The sequence below is a fragment of the Nicotiana tabacum genome, chromosome 21, assembly GCF_000715075.1.
Source record: "Nicotiana tabacum cultivar K326 chromosome 21, ASM71507v2, whole genome shotgun sequence".
Taxonomy (NCBI): Eukaryota; Viridiplantae; Streptophyta; class Magnoliopsida; order Solanales; family Solanaceae; genus Nicotiana; species Nicotiana tabacum.
Window position 1 is genome coordinate 74,751,307 of NC_134100.1, and position 20,026 is coordinate 74,771,332.

General features: G+C 38.2%; 1 protein-coding gene across 1 annotated transcript; it reads right to left on the reverse strand.

The window, feature by feature from the left end:
• Positions 1-10,615: 10,615 nt before the first annotated feature.
• Positions 10,616-18,469, reverse strand: LOC107804663 (protein SEEDLING PLASTID DEVELOPMENT 1). The gene is made up of 9 exons (XM_016628586.2): positions 17,943-18,469; positions 17,036-17,250; positions 15,476-15,626; positions 15,000-15,191; positions 14,021-14,183; positions 13,673-13,905; positions 12,490-12,666; positions 12,204-12,326; positions 10,616-11,080 (listed from the first exon to the last, which is right to left on the reverse strand). Exons 1-9 carry the CDS (start codon positions 18,345-18,347, stop codon positions 10,772-10,774), a joined length of 1,968 nt encoding a protein of 655 aa, XP_016484072.2. The 5' UTR covers positions 18,348-18,469; the 3' UTR covers positions 10,616-10,771.
• Positions 18,470-20,026: the final 1,557 nt, after the last annotated feature.

Below are 20,026 nucleotides of genomic sequence, written 5' to 3' on the forward strand. Positions count from 1 at the left end.
ATAGATTTGGCCTGTGATACAGTGTGGTTGGTTCCTACTAAGAGAGAGAGGATCAGGAGGTTCATTGATGGCCTCAACTATGGCCTACGTTTTAGTTTGGCTCGAGAGGCCAAGGCAGCATATGTTAGGTTTGACTAGGTGGTCGATATTTCTAGGCGCTTGGATCGGTACGCAGGGAGGAGCGGGAGGGAAAGAGGCCTCGTTTTAGTGGTACCTCATCTGGAGGTCAGTCACATCGCAATAGAGGTCGTCCTTATAGGCCCACTCATATGGCTCGTCTAGTTCATCGTGGTGCATCAGCTAGTCATGGTTCATACAATGCTCATCTGGGTCAGTCATATTTCAATTCTCTCCCAGCTCAAAGTTCATCCCATGCTCCATCACATCAGGGTTCGTTAGTACTAGGTTCTTCTAGTAGTTATTCTGGTTCTCGAGGTCTAATTCAGGCCCCATCGCCATCTTTGGATCGATGTTGCTTTGAGTATGCAGAGTTGGGGCATGTGAGGAGGTATTGCACCCATCTTATGGGAGGTCCAGTTTAGTAGATAGGTCAGGCTATGACTTCCACACCAGTTACTTTACCACCCATTCAGTCAGCTCGGGGTGGGACTCAGGCAATTTGAGGTCACCCTAGAGGGGGAGGTCGATCAGGTGGTGGTCAAGCTCGATGCTATGATTTTACTGCCATGCTCTGGTAGTCACTTCAGACGCAGTGATCACAAGTATTATTTCTGTGTTCCACAAGGATGCTTCGGTATTATTTAACCCTAGTTCCACTTATTCATATGTATCATCGTATTTTTCTCATTATTTAGATATGCCCCACGATTCTTTAGTTATGCATGTTCATGTATCTACGCCGGTAGGTGATTCTATTATTGTGGACCATGTGTTACGGTCGTGTGTGGTGACTATTGGGGGATTGGAGATGAGGGTTGATCTTTTACCACTCGGCATGATTGACTTTGACATGATTTTAGGCATGGATTGATTTTTACCATGTCACATTATTCTGGATTGTCACACTAAGACCGTGACATTGGCGATGCCGAGGTTGCCTAGGGTTGAGTTGAGAGGTTCCCTGGATTATGTTCCCGGTAGAGTAATTGCGTACTTGAAGGATTAACGGATGGTTGAGAAGGGATGTTTGGCATGCCTTTGTGAGGGGTGTTGGTGATGATACTCCTACCATTGAGTCTGTTCCGATAGTGCGAGACTTTCTAAATGTGTTTCTTGCAGACCTACCGAGCATGCCACCCGACAAGGACATTGATTTTGGTATTGACTTGGTGTCGGGCACTCAGACTATCTTTATTCCTTCGTATCGTATGGCACTAACAGAGTTGAAGGAATTGAAAAAACAGCTTCAGGAGCTACTTGATAAGGGATTCATTAGGCCTAGTATATCACCTTGGGGTGCACCAGTTCTGTTATTGAAGAAGAAGAAGGATGGTTCTATGCATATGTGCATTGATTACAGGCAATTGAACAAAGCTACAATTAAGAACAAGTACCCACTACCGTGCATTGATGACTTATTTGACCAGTTTTAGAGTGCTAGATTGTTTTCAAAGATTGATTTGAGGTCTGGGTATCATCAGCTAAAGATTTGGGATTTAGATATTCTGAATGAGGCATTCAGGACCAGTTATGGCCACTACGAGTTCCTTGTGATGTCTTTTGGGCTGACCAATGCCCTAGTAGCATTTGTGCATCTGATGAACAGTGTATTCCAGCCATATCTTAGTTCTTTTGTCATAGCATTAATTGATGATATATTGGTGCAATCAATCATCTATGAGGATCATAAGCAATATATGAGGATTGTACTCCAGACGTTGAGGGAAAAGAAGCTATATGCTAAATTCTCCAAGTGTGAGTTTTGGCTTGATTTTATGGCGTTCTTGGGGCATATGTTGTCTAGTGAGGGGATCAAGGTGGATCCAAAGAAGATTGAGGCAGTTCAGAGTTGGCCCAGACTGTCTTCAGCTACTAAGATTCGGAGTTTTCTTGGCTTGACCAGATATTATTGCCGTTTTGTGGAGAGTTTCTCGTCCCTTGTTACACCTTTGACTAGATTGACATAGAAGGGTTCCCCATTCAGGTGGTCTGATGAGTGTGAGGAGAGCTTTCAGAAGCTCAAGACTACCTTGACCATATCTCAAGTTTTATTTTTGTCGTCTGCATGCTTATATACAGTTTATTGTGATGTTTCGCGGATTAGTATTGGGTGTGTCTTTATGCAGGAGGGTAGGGTGATGCTTATGCTTCGCGCCAGTTGAAGCCCCATGAGAAGAACTGTCATGTTCATGATCTTGAGTTGGCAGCTATTGTTCACGCATTGAATATTTGGAGGCATTATCTCTACGGCGTGTCTTGCGTGGTATTCATAGGTCATCGGAGTTTGCAGCACTTGTTTAAGCAAAAGGATCTAAACTTGAGGCAACGGAGGTGGTTGGAGCTGTTAAAAGATTATGATATCATCATTTTGTATCATCCCGGGAAGGCTAATGTGGTGGTCAATGCCTTGAGCAGAAAGGCTGGAAGTATGGGTAGCCTTGCAAATATTCCAGTTAGTGAGAGACCACTAGCATCAATATTTAAGATTTGGCCAATCAGTTCGTGAGGTTAGATGTTTCAGAGCCTAGTCGGGTTCTTGATTGTGTAGTTTCTCGATCTTCTTTGTTTGAGCGATCAGAGCGCGTTAGTATGACGACCTTTATTTGCCTATCCTTAATCACACGGTATAGCACAATGATGCTAAGGAGGTTTTATTGGGGACGATGGTGTATTACGGATACATGGTCGGATTTGTTTGTCCAATGTGGATGGATTGCTTGAGTTGATTCTTGAAGAGACCCACAATTTGCGGTATTCCATTCATCGGGGTTCCACCAAGATGTATCAGGACTTGACACAACACTATTGGTAGAGAATAATGAAGAAATATTAGTGGAGTATGTGGCTCGGTGTTTGAACTGCCAACAAGTGACGTACAAGCATCATAGGCCGAGCGGTTTGCTTCAGAGACTTGATATTCCCGAGTGGAAGTGGGAGCGTGTTACCATGGATTTCGTTGTTGGGATCCCACGGACTTTGAAAAAATTTGATGCAATTTGGGTGATTGTGGACCGGTTGACTAAGTCCACGCATTTCATTCCGATTGGGACTACCTACTCTTCAGAGTGGCTGATTGAGGGACACAGTTCACATCGCAGTTTTGGAGGGCAGTACAGCGAGAATTGGTCACATGGGTTGAGTTGATTACAACATTCCACCCCCAAACGGACGGACAGTCCGAGCACACCATTCAGACCTTGGAAGATGTGTTGCGCGCCTGTGTTATGGATTTTGGGGGTTCTTGGGATAAGTTTCTACTGCTTGCAGCATTTTCTTATAATAACAGCTACCAATCAAGTATCCATATAGCTCCTTTTGAGGCCTTATATGGGAGGCGGTGTTGATCTCCAGTTGGTTGGTTTGAGCCGGGGGAGGCTAGGTTGTTGGGCACCAATCTGGTTCGGGATGCCTTGGCAAAAGTAAAGTTGATTCAGGATCGGCTTCGTACAGCACAATCTAGACAGAAGATTTATGCTGATCGAAAGGCTCGTGACGTTGCATATATGGTAGGAGAGAAGGTATTGCTCAGAGTTTCACCCATGAAGGGTATGATGAAGTTCGGGAAGAAGGGCAAGTTGAGCCATCGTTATATTGGTCCTTTTGAGGTGCTTGAGAGGATTAGTGAGGTGGCCTACAAGTTTCTATTGCCACCTAATCTATCGGGTGTTCACCTAGTGTTTCACATTTCTATGCTCTGGAAGTATTATGGTGATCCATCACATATTTTGGATTTCAGCACGGTTTAGTTAGATGGATATTTGACTTATGATGTGGAGCCAGTGGCCATTTTGGATCGACAGGTTCAAAAGTTGAGATCAAAGAATATAGCTTCAGTGAAAGTTCAGTGGAGAGGCTAGCCAGTCGAGGAGGCTACTTGTGAGACCGAGTGGGAGATTCGGAGCAGATATCTACACCTATTTGAGACTCCGGGTATGATTCTAGACTCGTTCGAGGATGAACATTTGTGTAAGAGGGGAAGAATGTGACAACCCGGTCGGTCATTTTGTGTATTGTAGCCCCGTTCTCCTATTTATCGCTTCCTCTACGTTCATTTGTGGCTATGTGACTGCTCGAATTAGTTGGATTGGTTTCGGGGAGGTTTCAGAGTGAATTGGGATACTTAGTCTTAAGGTTAGAAGCTTAAGTTAAAAGCGTTAATCGGAGTTTGAATTTTGTGTAGACGATCCCGGAATGGAGTTTTGATGGTTCCAATAGCTTTGTGTGGTGATTTTGGACATAGGAATATGTATGTATATGTATTTTGAGGTTCATAGGTCGCTTTGGCTTGAATTGACGAATGCTAGAAAGTTGAAGGTTTGGAAGGTTGAGAGGTTTGACCGAGAGTTGAATTTATTGATATCGGGTTTGGATTTTGGTTTCGGGAGTTGGAATAGGTCTGTTCCGTCATTTGGGACTAGTGTGCAAAATTTGAGTTCATTCGGAATTGATTTGATATGGTTCGACATTGGTTTTAGAAGTTGGAAGTTCATTAGGCTTGAATTGGGGTGTAATTCATGATTTCGATGTTGTTTGATGTGATTTGAGACTTCCACTAAGTTCGTATCATGTTTTAGGACATGTTGGTATGCTTGGATGGGGTCCTGGGGGCCTCGGGTGAGACTCAGATTGATTTTGGATTAGTTTTGGACTTAGGAACTTGGCTGAATTTTTCGGATGCCTAGTGTGATCGCACCTGCGAGAATGGGGCCGCAGCTATGAAGTCGCAAAAGCGACAGGCTTATCGCAGAAGCGGAGGGAGGAGGATTGCTGGGCTTGGCAAAGGCTGCATATGCGAGGCACTTTTCGCATCTGCGAGCTCGCCGATGCGAGGGAGTTGGCCACAGAAGCGGATTCGTGCAGGATGGGTTGGAGTCGCAAAAACTTTCTCCGCAGGTGCGGACACGCAGGAGCGAAGGCAGGACCGTATAAGTAGTCCCGCATATGCGCATCTCGAGCCACAGCTGCGCTTGGACGGGTGTTTAAGTGATTTCCACAGATGCGGAAATTTGACCACATAAGCGGTTCCGTAGAAGCGAAGATTTGGATCGCAGATGCGAAATGCCTGGTAGTGTCTTATAAACAAAGGGTTTCGAGTTTTTATCTCATTTTGGAATTGTGGAGCTCGGCTAGGGGAAATTGTTTAGAGGGTTTTAGCTTCAATTTAAGAGGTAAGTGAAGATTCATCACTTTTATTGATAATATTGTTTACCTATTGATTTTTACACATAGATTATGTGTGTTTGAGGTGAAATTTGGGGAATTTTGGACTATATATTGGAGAATGGGATTTGGAAATTTGAGGATCGATTTGTGGTTGGAATTTGATGGTTTTGGTATGGTTGGACTCTTTATTGAATGGGTATTCGAAATTTGTTAATTTTGTCGGGTTTCGAGTGCGGTCCCAGGGTAGAATTTTTGGGTTGTCTTTTTATTTTGGTTAAAGATCTTTGTTTTATCGTATGGAATCGATTCCTATAGATTGTATTGATTATATTAAATTATTTGTGACTAGATTCAAGTCGTTAAGAGGACGATTCGCGAGGCAAGGGCTTATTGGAGTAGTGAGTTGTGCGTTTTGAGGTAAGTAACACTTCTAAACTTGAAATTGAGGGTATTTATCCCTGAAACACATGTTATTTGTGTTGTGTTGCGTGACGCACATGCTAGGTGACGGGCGTGTGGGCGTGCACCGTGATAACCATAATCTAGGTTGATTTTGTATGGAGTTGCTATCAAGTCTTGTTTTATCCGTAAAATTCTTTCTTGTTAAAGTAATTGAGCTGTGATTCATGCTAGAAATCATGTTTAGGCTATATGCTTATTCAATTGAGACTTAATGAGGTTATTTCTGTAGTTTTGAGTTATCTACTTTAATTACAATTATATACTTAGTCATGATTCATCTTTTTCACATCATATCTCAACCTCTGTTTATCATTCATAATTACATCACATATTATCATTATTTGGGCTGAGTGGTACGAGATTTGTGAGCCCTTGAAAGATTGATGACTGATATGGGCCTGAGAGCTATATTATGAGTGATATTGTGGATCAGGTTGCATGCCGCATCATGCCATATTGGCTTTACAATTATTGTTACTATGTGGATTGGGTTGTACGCCGCAGCAGGCCTTATAATCTTTATATTAGCGCTTGGGCAGGATCCGCCCCTCCGAAGTCTGACATACCAGCAGTGGGCGCAGGCACAATGATTTATACACGTGCTTTAGTGATGGGCATTGATGCCAGGCACCCGTACAATGCTGAGTGATTGTGTGTGTGATGAGTGGGCATTTGAGGCAGATAGATTGTGTACTCTAAGAGTGTAAGTACCTGTGAATATCACTGTGAAATCATACATTTGACATACATAATGACATGTAAGCATAGAAATGTACCATTCCTCATGCTAGATGTACTTGACATGTCCTTATCAGTGGTTGGTCTTTAATTCTGTACTTGAAAGCATGTCTAAATTTCTATACCATGAACGAGCTGATTATGGAAATTTCTCTGAGTTATTTATTACTATCGTCATCATTATACCTATGTTGTCATTATATTGGTTTTGACTGTATCCTTCTGAGCTCGTCACTGCTTTTAGCCCAAGGTTAGTTCTGTTACTTATTGAGTACATAGGGTCGGTTGTACTCATACTATACTATGTACTTCGTGTGCAGATCCAGGTACATCTGGACATGGTGATTGCTAGATCTGTGCTAGTACCTGCTTGGAGACTTCGAAGTAGTTGTTATGACGTCTGCAGACTTGACTCTCTTTTCTTTTATTTTCTTCTGTACTGTTCTACTACGCAGACAGTTGCACTAGTGTTTTGGTTTATGTTGATACTTAGTAGTGCTCATGTACTCGTTGACACTACGTTTTGGGATGGTTGTAGTAGAGTTTCAATTATTTTTTTAGATAATTATGTTTCGCTCTTGAGTTTATTAAACCATATTTTATTCAAATGTTTAGTTGTTATGTGATTGTCAGCTTGCCTAGCAAGTATGTTAAGTGCCATCATGACAGGTTGGGATTTTGGGTCGTGATATCGTACAAGTTCTGATTTTTGCCCATGTTCCCGTCGAGATGGACCGATATAAGGCTCGTACCTATTTTTCGAACTCCTTCAATGAACCTCTGTTTCTTCCTCTATTTGGAGCTTTGTATTATATCGGTTGTAAATTTTATTTCTCGATTCCAGGAAGGTCTGGCGTTTTTCTTCTAACTCTTTCGATCTGATTCGGATCTCCTAAGAATCACCTCTATTTCGTCTCCGAACCTGTTTCCAGACATCCTATCAGTGTCGATTCGACTCACCGTGCCTTCTTTTGTTCGAAAAATAGTATTGTACCGGTTATGCATATCATTCTCGTGGGGTAGTTGGGAATTCCCGAAGGTGTTATATCCGCACATTCTATTCCTTGATCTGTTTCTACAAGTTAGAATTAAATTTTGCAAATCGAAATTACTTGGTGTATTTGAACCTCCTGTTTACTGAACTGTTTGTTGTAGATCTGTTATAATCAGTTCCGGTACTAATAGTTATAGTACCAATATGTCTAGTATCGATGTCCATTTTGTATTTTTCTCTGTTCGTTTCTTACCTATCATTATCATGGCTATTCTTTTATTTTTATTTTTCCTGATAAATCCATCTCTAACTTGGTTGTCTCAACTGTATTGATTGGCAAATAATTGGCTATGACAAAGGTTTAAAATAAAAACAAGCAAAGATGAACAAAAAAATGTTAGTATCTTTGGATGAATAGAAAATTTGCTTGGACCCCGGCAGCGGACCAAACTGTTTTAACCTAAAAATCGTACTTAATAGATTATGCAATTAAGTTTGTATGATGGGCCACAAGCAACCGATTCGATCCAAAAGATATAATTTTTGTTAATACAACGTGATAGAGAAATAAAAAATGAATTCAATGACAAATAATATAGTAAAAATAAAGCAGAGAAGAGATAATTCTTATTAGATGATCCTTGATAGGATGTTGAGTCGAACAGAGCTTGATGAACCGAACTATGGCAAACTAGGGAGCAAATTGCTATGAATTACAATGTTTAAAATTGTAGAGACGAAAATTAGTTGATTACAATGGTGGTAAAATGTGTCTATTTATAGGACTAGTTCTAGGCAACCATTCTCCTTGAATTACGGGTCTATTATGAGCATTTACTCAATACATTTCTTACTTTTGGAAGACTTGTAACAACTGAGTAAATGCTGGAATTCCGTAACCGATGGATTAATTTCGTAGTTGTTGAGTTAATTCCACAACTAATGAGTTTTTTTTAAGCAAATATATCACTCGGCTTGATGCCTTGTGGCGAATATATAAATAATAATCCAAAATAGGAATCCAATTTGTACATAAAAATTAATTAAGCACAGAAAAAGGTATAAAAAAAAAAGCAATATTCTAGCTATTACAAAAGTTTTAATTGGACAGATTCCAGCCAAAGGCGTAGTATGTATCCTGTAGCCCATTGCAAAACCTCTGTGTAGCACCTCAAACGCTCTCACTAGGCGCTATGTTTTACGAACCAAAAAGGTTAGGCTATCATGAATCTTCAACGTACTCCTTGCATAGCTTAGTCTGTCCAATAATCTACTGATGCGCGCAACCAATTATGATGCCTTTGTCTTTCCGTCGTGGCATATACCATTTGCATCTCATGGTTGTTGTATAATCTGAAGAAAACACACAACAGTAAAGAGGTTGAACTCATGTATTGTTCCTTGTCGATCACTGTCAGGCTAATCAGCAGCCGAAGAAAAATAATGTTCCCTGGTGTATGTCTAAGCAAATTGGTTGAGCTGCAACTGAGACAGCCGTTAACATGCTGGCCACATTGCACTTGCAACCATTATTAGAACTTGTATAGAGTACCTGCAAAATTGACAAACCAGTTATTTCCATATGAGTTCTCAGTTTATGATTCTTGATGTTGGCTTCAGTGACATCTTTTCTCAGGTTCTTGTGTAACTGGTAAAGAGTATGCTATGAGGTCAGCTGCTGCAATCTTGAACTTGGATGTCCAGTTGTTTAGGATTGATATTCCTGAAGAGTTGAATTGGCCTGCTCCTTCTGTGGTTGAGGAGTTGTTTTGACTGATGATGTACATTTCACTTAGCATCTTTCTAGCATTACGAGAATTGTAACATCAGTGATCCTTTGATTTCCAGTTTTGGATGAGTTTGTTAGTGTTGTCATAACTTGTTGCTTTCATGTGAAGAAGCAGTTGCGATGATTATTGTGAAATCTGCTCAATCCGGAGCCTTCTTTTTGCAATTCTAATCCTTAGATTAGGAGTTTGAGACTTGTCGAGGTTTAGTAGTTTCCTCCCTTCACTAGTCATCTCTATGAACGAGTGAAATATAGTTGATCCCGCAAAATTGAAAGCACTGTTAGCTATATAATCTGCCATTGTATTGCCTTCTCTATAGACATGTTGAAATATCACATTAAAGTGTTCCCTCAATCCCCTAATCTTCTGCACTTCTGCCCCTATACACCAAGGTGTCACCCACTGGCCTTTGATGACTTTTTTCAAAACCAAAGAATCTGTCTCCAATATCATTGGTTGAAGGTCATGCGTCACACAATATTTCAACCCTTGAAGTATTGCTTTTGCTTAATTCCGTAGGTGATGAGTTTATTCTGCAACTGATTGCCCTGTTCTGCCCGTTACAACTATTTATTGTATATTATACTTTGCATAATTGATTAGTAACTGATAGCGCAATTATGGCAATTCCCGTGTAATCCACGATTAAATTGATTCTTTCCTTATTCGTAATTATGAGCGATTATCCGTACCTGATCCGAGGCTATTTTATGATGATCAGTCCCGAAACTAATAGGTATGGTATTTAGCTTCGAGTGTTCTTTACATTCTATCCGCGTCATTTTTTACTTTTATCATAACTTGACACATTGAAGCTTAATTGATCCACGTGGCGAGTCTATTTTTGACTAATACATTTAGGATAACTCATATTCTTTGTTTTATTGAGAACTAATATTTGAATTAACACTAAATTACACAGCAAGTTTAAAGCAAGTTTAAACCTTGACACCTTTACTTCAGAAACCAACCATGCTACAACTTCATTATGTTCGCTTCTTCCTGCAAAAGGTTCATTACTTGATCTGGAAATATTGGCTTTATAAAATTAAATCTTGAGCTTCACAAGGGTTGAGAATTTGAAACTTCATTCATGCATTTAGGCCTGTCTAGGAACGCGGGGATCATGGAACCTAGCTCAGGAACCCTTTAATCCTTTCAAGAATGTGATTATTCTTCATATTCAGGAGCTCACGCAATAGCGTGAAAGAAGTCCTACTAAAGAAGCAGATGAAGCAACCGTCTTAGTATATGGAAGGGCAGTTCTGTTGAAATTACATCTTGAGTTTATAAAGTAAAGGGCTGAGAATTCGAACAAATTGAGGACCATAATAAAAAAATATCAGAATTCAAAACCAAACTTGTACCATTTGTATTTATTCAGAGTATGCTCAATAGATGTTGAGGGATGCACTGTGTAAGGTGCGCTGGTCAAGACTCGAGAAATATAGACATTTCTACTCTGCTAGAGACAAACTGCTATTAAAACTAAACAACATATTTTCTACTCAGGTAGTAGAGGTAATCTATCCACCCTGAAGGCAGATCCATTTGATTCAGCATTCGGGCTGAATAATTCATCAACTTCGCTCTCATCATCAACTCCTTCACTATCCTGACTGTCTTCATCAGGTGCACCGGAGAAAGGGAGAATTCGAAGCCTTACATCCGTTCCTGTTCCAATTCGCTCTGATTTTAGCTTGTACTTCCTAATAAGATCCTTCTGAAGCAATATAATATTTGAAGGCCGAGGGAGTAGCTCAACAGGTTCCCCTTTTGGAATTACTACACGCTCCATGCCTATTCTAGCCTCCTGCAAAATCCACTAACGGCTTTAAAACAATTCCAGTAATTAAATTATTTGTTGATTTATCTGAGAACATAGATAACTAATCAGGACAGATGGGAATTATCAATAGAAGATTATTTAAATACAATGCTGGAGCCATCAGGGTAGCAACCATTCTTTTCCTTCTTCGCTGATTAGTTCTTTTTCTTTTTCTGCTTTGTTTCTTCTGTTTATTTCGTTGAGCTAATGAATATCGGTTCAATTTCGATTAAAGCAATAATTATCATGAACTAAACATTACATGTAGACATTATCCTCAAGCCCATACCCATTTACGACTACATCCAGAAGCATTACAAGTTAGTTTTAACAGTAATGAAGTTCTAGTAACTAGAGTGCAAAATGTGGATGGTGACAAGCTCCATTTCCTAATAAAACAAAGGGCTTGTGCAGATTAGTTAGTTGATTCTTTTTTTGGATGAATATTAGCAAGTTGATATTTTTTTAATCTGTTGGCTAATTAAGCTTGTCTAATTTGCAAAGGATAATTCCTCTGGAAAATTGACAGTGTATGATAGAGCGCTTTATGACCTTAATCTGAATGCTCCCACTCCTTCAGCATTCTGCATTAGATTCTAGCTAGTAGGATAATATATTTGTTGAATGCTCTACCTTCAGATGAGACCTTAGGCAACAAGACACTTCACACAAACATTTAAAACATTAGTCTGAAATGAAACTCTCTCTTTTCTTCTGCAAATAGCAGATGTCTTGGTCTGAAATGAAAACACGGACCCTTTTTTCATCAAAAAGAAATGAAAACACAGACTTGGTTAGTCCTAAGTTGAAGTCCACTTTATCTTCTGTTTCACTGCAAATTTCAGATGTCCTCACACAGCATGACAAGATGGTACAGTAGATATGTTTCAGGCCAACGACACCATTTGACTTCATTGGAACCTCCATGTTTTCCAGATAGCGAAAATTAGCAATACATCATAAAATTTAAAAGCCAACTTAAGGTCAGTCACCACTCCGCTTTATCATGCAATGCCCATTATCATATTGATGGAGGTTAGCAGCTAGAGTTCTCGAATTTGTTTTTTTCCAAAGAAGTACTAGAAAAAAGAATACAAGGGGAAATTACCTCCAACGCATCAATCTTTTCAGACTCATTCGTCTTAGCTTCAGATTCGAGAAACTCAAAGCCATCAGCAAAATCATCCATTAATGCCTCTATAGCCTTTGCCAACTGCGTTGAGGAGCTTGTCTGCAAAAGAGAAAGATACTTTCATATAAAGGGCACAAGGATAGTGAATTTGAACTTTAAAGAGACAACAGATAATGCATAAAACAACTCATCTTGTTTTTCCCTTCTTTCTTCAGAACTTTCATTCAATGAGGAGATATTGCAAGTTCTCTCTAACAAATACCTTTGTCATATAAATCGGAATGCCGTGAGATTTTGCAGCTGCTTGAATCCGAGAGTTTTTCTTAAGCTTGGACTGCAGAGCAAGTAACACATCTGCTTCGCTGATATTATCAGTAAACTCAATGGCATCATCGATGTTTAACTGTTTTATCCCTTGTATCACACTCGCCTCTGAGATCTACAATACCTGCTCAAGTATGAGTTCCACGAGAAGTTTTCATATAGAAGCTGAAGGGAAGCTTTTTTCGCAGTTTTTCCTCTCTTCTATTATTTTTTTCTTTCATAAGAATCTCTTATTCCATGCCTTACTTTCCCTCATACTCATAAACGTTAAGAATCTTACAGCACTGAAAAAAGAGCTTTCTAATGAGACTTGTGCCACTATTTTCGCCCAACATGCCTATCAGATTAACTCAAATGCTTCAATAAATGATACAATTTTTTTTCTTTGATAAGTGTAAATGATAGTATAAAATTTGAAGAGGAAGCGCTACAATTTTAAACTAGTCTTTGACAATTACTTTAATGAGTGACATCTTAATGAGCTAAAGCAAAGAAGAACCTCCCCTCTTGTCCACACATACAAGGATTGACTACACTCTAGCAGCAACTATTTGTTTAGACGTGATGAACATGAAGTTCTTTTTTCCAGGAATATTTTGAATAAAAATATTTGATGGGCTTGAATCTGGTTAGGGTCGGCCTCAATCCTCCACCACAATGGTGGCCATTTGAAAAAAAAAATCTGGATAGTCAACCAAAAGAAAAATCATTCACGCTCGATACATCTACTCTTCATTTTTGGGGCCACGCACTTTACGCATAGGAAAAGGGGTATGTGGGACCTTAACATGAGAAGAGAGGCAAAGGCAAGTAAGTATACTGGAGAAGTTATCAAATTAGGTTTATTAGAAAGAAGTTAAAAGATATTGAACTTTGCAGCAAATTAAATAACAATAATATGCTAATGCAGAACCAACATGTACTAGGAAGTAATTCAACTCTTTTGGAAATTGATTCTCTTCTAAAGGCCCTTTAACCATATGACTACAAGCTCGGCAGTAAATATGAACTAAGAGAACAGATTCTGAGACCGAGATTTTACTTATTACCAAATTTATACATATTCAGAGTTATGATGTCATTCTTTTTTCCTTGGGAGGAAGTGAATCGTAATATCTTACCCCATAAAGAAAAATGCAAAGGGCATTCTCACTTTCACCAGACCCTCCTTCAATGCTTGGATCTGTTTCCGAGATGAGCTCGGTAGAACCAGGTACACCTCCATTCATCTGGATAATATCTTCAACCAAAACTTCATTCCTCTCATCAAATGGTGCTTGGGTGGATGAACTTTCCCTTGTTTCATCTTGTGATCCTGGATTTATCTTGCGGGTTTCATATCTTGGGTAACGGCCTTCTCAACATGACATTAAAACCATGGCAGACAACATCCAATTAGCATTCCGAAATTATTTATCAGCAACTTATTTTGTTAGGACATAGGAGATGAGGGAGGACTAGAAAAAGACCTGCAAGAATTGCATCTACTGTTGCTTCTAAATCAGGGTGAACTCTCAGTTCTGCCTTGGAGATTATCTCAACCCCACAGCTAAAAGCTGATGGACCCTTCCTCTCCAGCACACTTTTCTGAACACCTCTCCTGCTTGCCTCTTCATCGCCAAGTGTTACACTCTGACAAAGAAATAAATGAATGCAACTATTTTACAAACCTGAAAAAGAGCAGCTTCTAAATCGTCCAATAGTGTATGAGTAGAGAATCACACCATCTCGTTAATGGTATTATGGCATTGGAATAATAGAGTTAGACCTGGCATCATCCTTTGTAACCAACTTTTCCACTAGATTCCAAAGTTCTATTGCTTTAGTATGTGATACTGAAATAAACTATTAACACTACACCTTCCCCATCTATAAAAGATACAGACAATCACCATAGCAAGGTAGATGCCCTTAAGCATTATTGTTTTTTATCTTCAGTTTCTCGCTTAGTCTTGTTTCTTTATCCTCCAGGCACCACTCACGATGCCATTGCATAGATATGTAGAGAATACATTGGTTCACTTTTTCTTTTTTGGATAAAGAAATACATTGGTTCACTTTATTGCAGTGATTTAAGTTTTCTTTTGTTTTACTCACCCTCTGTGCACCGCTCATGTTGCAATTGCATAGACAATGTAGAGAATGCATTGGTTCACCTATTGCAGTGATATTAGTTTTGCACACTACTCATGAGATATGGAAAGGGGAAAATAATATCTGGTACGATTATGAACAGTTGGATGCCCCTAGACATCTGACTAGCTTCTTTGGAAATAGACGTTCTATTATCTACTACTGTGAAGTAACAAGAGAAGTTTCATTGAGAAATTCACATGCTCATCCATGCATAATATAACAGCATTTTTACATCATTTACTAAGCATCAGCCCCAATGTTTAAATGTAACAACTGACTATGGAAAAGGTTTATCTGTTAAACAATAACTACCTGTACTCCTCCAACCAGCATCTCTAAAGCAGGATTCATCACTAAATTATCTATTGTTACTCCATGAGCAGTTGCAACTAACTGAATTCCTCGTTGTGCAATGGTGCTAGCAGCCATTGCCTCAAGGTTAGTACCAATCTCATCGATTACAATCACTTGTGGCATATGATTTTCCACTGCTTCTATCAGCACCTACAAAAATATTAGAGTAAATAACAATCCTCATTGATCGATGATCACTTGGCTCACATTTGGAGCCACTCATTTAACGGAAGGCCAGATCCACCCAAAGCACACACCAGGTGTATCCTCAGGAAAGTGGTTCATCTAGGAAATGTTGTTCTAATTTTGCTTCCATCAATGTGGTAAGATGGAATTCCTCATCCAACAATAAATTACAGCGGTCGCGGCAACACAGCTTTTCAAAAAATAATTTTTTTTCATCTTGCTAACTGAGTGAAAGATCAAGCTCCTACCTCGTGTTGCACGTCAGAGTGTGGAACTTGCATCCGGCGAGCATTACCTATCCCTGCATGAGGTATATCACCATCCCCGCCAATTTCATTAGATGTGTCAACAATCATTACGCGCTTCCCATAATCATTTGCAAGCATCCTGGCTATGTCCCTAGGAGAATAAAAAGGAATCCTTATATACTCGTCTGCAGAATCTCATGGAAAAAGTTTGATAGTGACAGCGGGTGCAACATGCACAATTGCAGTGGAATTATCAATATATGTTATAACTGAAGGATTTTCTACGTCTCAGAGTCCAAAGAGAAATGAGAGGAGAAAGCATGCAAGACGACGTGGGCGTGAAGATACAATGATAACCACATACAGACAGCTGAATCCTTGACAGAATGTTTAACAGCCTTCCATCACATTTTTGAGAAAGAAATGTGGGACGATGAGGAAGAAATGCAAGATGACACAAAATTCAAAAGCAACATTCATAATACACAACTAAGCATTCCCTGAATAAGAAATGTTCAGAAATGCACTCATTTGAAGTAAATGCAAATAGATGGATAAGATATGCATAATAACTGGTAATGGCTCTTTATGCAAGCACCCCAACTAAGAGCGGATTTCATAAATTTTCTCACAACTTCATCTCCGCATCATTCCATTAAATTACATTATAAACAAAGAGCACGTGTCTAGACTAGTCTCAGATGTAAAACTCTAGCCAAATATGCCCACAAAGACTTCGAAAATGCAGAAAGAAAGAAGAGATGAAGAAGTAAAAAGAATTGCATTGTGAGGAAACTAGAAAATATTTAATATAATCAGCTGTTTGTTACATACAAATTTGATAACGGGCCCACCACACAGTATTCAAAAAGTGCAAAAAACCTGTTTTGTTCCGCCAACAAGAAAATTTCACACACAGGGTTGGCAAAGACCTGATATAAAATCAAGAATCAAGCTATTCACTGGTTTCAAGCTACGCATGCATACCATGAGAAAACACAACCTGTTTCCAACCTTGAAGGAGCTAGGTAGCAGCTGTGTTGTGTAGCATCACTTGCCAAAAAATGAAATCCAGTTTGAATAGGAATTGGACATATTCGAAGAATGATTTCTATTTCCCTTTGTTATCGGAGACGGATCCAGGATTTAAACCCTATGGGTTCAAGTTTTAAGGTTTTTAGAATTGAACCCATTATATTTTGTAAGTTATGGGTTCATATCTACTATTTTTATAATTATAATGAATTTTTGTTCTTAAATTTTTACCCAACATCGAAAGTTATGGGTTCAACTGAACCCATAACTAGCACCCTACATCCGCCCCTGTTTGTTATTAGGTATCACCTCCTCCTATTCTCAAAATTGAGGCCAAATGTGAAGCAATATGAAATTACTTTCTTTCCAATGTCACAATCAGATATGCTATGGCAATGTTTAACATTAAGGAGGAGGAGGAGGAGGAGGAGAATCAAGGTTAAACAGCAGGAATGTTTCTATGGTTCATGCCATTGCACATGAAAGATCAAATGGCATAAGATGAGCGCACATATGAAGCCCAACCTGATAATAGTTGTTTTTCCAACTCCAGGAGGACCAATGAGCAACAGAGAAGCACCATCTTTAACTAGATCTCGCAATGCGTTGGCACTTCCAGATAGTGCACGACCAACTCGACAAGTTAATCCAATAATTGCACCTTTCCGGTTTCTAATAGCACTAATTCGGTGTAAAGTTCTGCTAATGCCAGCTCTATTATCAACTGCAAAGTCACCAACCTGTAATATGAGAAACCATCAAATTAGTATTAACCAATTGTTACTAGTACTACCTTCTGCCTTGGAACCAGGTGAATTGTTATCAACAACTACGTTTATTACATTTCCTTGAAAGAAAAGGGTGATATTTACTATTGAGTCTGCAACTAAATTACTAAAATAGCTGACTTCAATTAGGGTATAAAAGAACGCCTGAGTCTATGAGCATATAATTAAGACACCAAACTTTAAAAGTAACTTATTAAAACAATCGGGCAAAATATCAATGTTTCCACTCAAACAAAGGTTCAGTATATATGTGAGCACACATGCACCAAAGGGAGATCCAGTATTTGACCTTTATCGGTTCAAATTCGGGATTTAATCACAACTCATTTGATTACTGGGTTCGAAATCAGTTATTTGTACTTAGTTAGTGAAGTTTTTACCACATATACAGGGTCTGAGCCAAAGCTAGTGGTTTCAACGAACTCACAATTTAGCCCCTGGTGTGGGCCACCATATGTGTACACACTTATATATATACACACACTTAATCAAAGGTTCATTGTGTGTGAAGCTCATCAGAGTTGGCATGCCCTAATCAGAATCAAAGCCTTCCTAATTCAATTGAAGCCATAGTTGCAATTTTAAATCAGTTACTGGTACTGTAGCATGCAAGTAGCAGTAATTTATATTTGTTTGATTTTGACCTTGGATATAGCATGTTGAAGATCATCTAGGGTTATTGGATGATCGGACAAGATAAAATCGCCGGAGGGGAAGCGAGCAAGTGGCTTACGACCCAAGTCCATAACCACTTCAATTAAGTAGCAAAACTCTGGATGTTCGCTAACGCTCCGCCGCATCTCCTCCGGTAATAGCGTCAGTAATCGGCCCAATTCCACCTCAAACTCGTCACCAATCAAAGAAGTAGAAGATGGAAAACATGATGATAAGCTCAAGAACGAGGGTTTGCTCTGTAATTTTATGGGTAATACCGTAAAGGGTGAAAAATGGAGGGATTGAAATGGGAGTTTGGGGATTTGATTTTTGTAGTGAAAATGGAATTGTGGTTTTGGTGAAGAAGAGGAATGGAGTAAAGCAAAAGAGAGCATTGCTGCTTTCTTGGCGCTAAATTTTGCATTGGGATTTGGGTATTTGAAGTTTTGACTTCTCCTACTCGTATGTGTTTCAGAAATTCAGAGGTTTGACATAAATGAGCGGTTTAGCTTTGCTTATCCACTTTTTGTTTTTACTTTTTTTAAATACTAGTTCTCGGATATAATATAATATATTAATTCGGTTGATATATATATATTAAAAATACTATAATTCTGTTGATATTAATTAGAAAACGGGGAAGAGATTAGAAAGCATGATTATTATTTATTAATATATAATTTTATTTTATTTTAATTTATACATTATAGTTAAACGTTTTGAATCATGATTGTATTTATAAGAAAATAAGTTTCTTCATAAAAAATCTGAAAATTTAAGTTAAAGAGAAATAAACGGAGAATTATCGTAAATGCAAGCTCTAGAAAACTTTTATCCATGCATGAGATGTTTAAGAAATAACTTTATTAGTAGTATTTATTATAGTGGATGTTCACTAATTGCATCACATTCATTATATAGAATTTATATCTAATATGGTATTTATTATAATGAGTATTTACATTTCTATCCAAAAAGAAATCTAGCAATAATATTTAATAGAAGGGAAAGAGTGTCATCTTTATAAGGATATTTTAGTATTTCAGTCTTCATCTAAAATGTTCACACTTATAATATAGTATGATATATATTTGGTTATTACTTATTGCAAAATTGAATATTTTTTAGAGTATTTGGTTGGATTGTGAAAAATATTTTTAAAAAAGATAATTATTATAAATTAATAATATGATTAGTAAATCTGATAGTATTTTGATAAAAAAAGAATTAGTATTAAGTAATGATATGATATTAAGAATTAAGATAGTTGCTAAGCAAATTGAATTCCGCGTAAAAGCACAACAAACAATTATTTTCCTCATTTGGTAGATTTTTTTTTTTTTTTTTGGAATTTATCATGACAATCAAATATCAAAAAATGGCTTTTTGAAAAAAATTAAGAAAGTATATTCCGTGATATACCAAAAGAAACTTTCTTGTAAACTTTGTAATCCTCAGAGTTAGTGCAGCCTTGGCTTTGCTTTCCTCTTGACATGGATTTTTTTGGGTGGTCTTAGCCGTATGTTTTCAAAATTGGTGGTATTTAAAAAATGACTCCTAAATTGAACACATCTATTTAGGGATTTTTTTATGGGATTAAATTATTTATCGAAGTCTATCCGATTGTCATACTTTTGCTCTTCAATATTTCTCCACCGGAATGATAGAATTGATGTTATTATTACTCTACCTATCTGTTAAGTTGTTCGTCGAAATCTACCCAATTGTCATACTTCTACTCTTCAGGGATTTCTCTATCAGGTAGGTAGAGTTAATGTTATATTCTCTTTACCTATATGTTAAGTTGTTCATCAAAGTCTATCTGATTGGCATACTTTTTTGGGTTGTTTTAACATAGTTTTCTTTGAATTTGCAACTTTAATTTTAATTAAACGACCCAAATCTGCTCTAAATGATCTCAAATTTAAAACAAAGCTTCCAAATACCAGCATAATAATCCCAAATCAACAATTTAGTCAAATAACACCAAATCAAAAAGGCTCACTTTGTCTTCTTCGACACTTTCTAAGGTCCAACAATGGAGTTTTGAAATTTTCACAGTAAATCACCAAAT

Bases quoted from the DNA above. Each gene is read 5' to 3' on its own strand.
- LOC107804663 (XM_016628586.2), bottom strand. From the start codon at position 18,347: ATGCTCTCTTTTGCTTTACTCCATTCCTCTTCTTCACCAAAACCACAA. The intron at 17,251-17,942 runs GTCAAAATCAAA...CTCATATTACAG, and splicing joins TTCAACATGCTATATCCAAG to GTTGGTGACTTTGCAGTTGA. The intron at 11,081-12,203 runs GTAATTTCCCCT...TGGATTTTGCAG, and splicing joins AAAAGATTGATGCGTTGGAG to GAGGCTAGAATAGGCATGGA.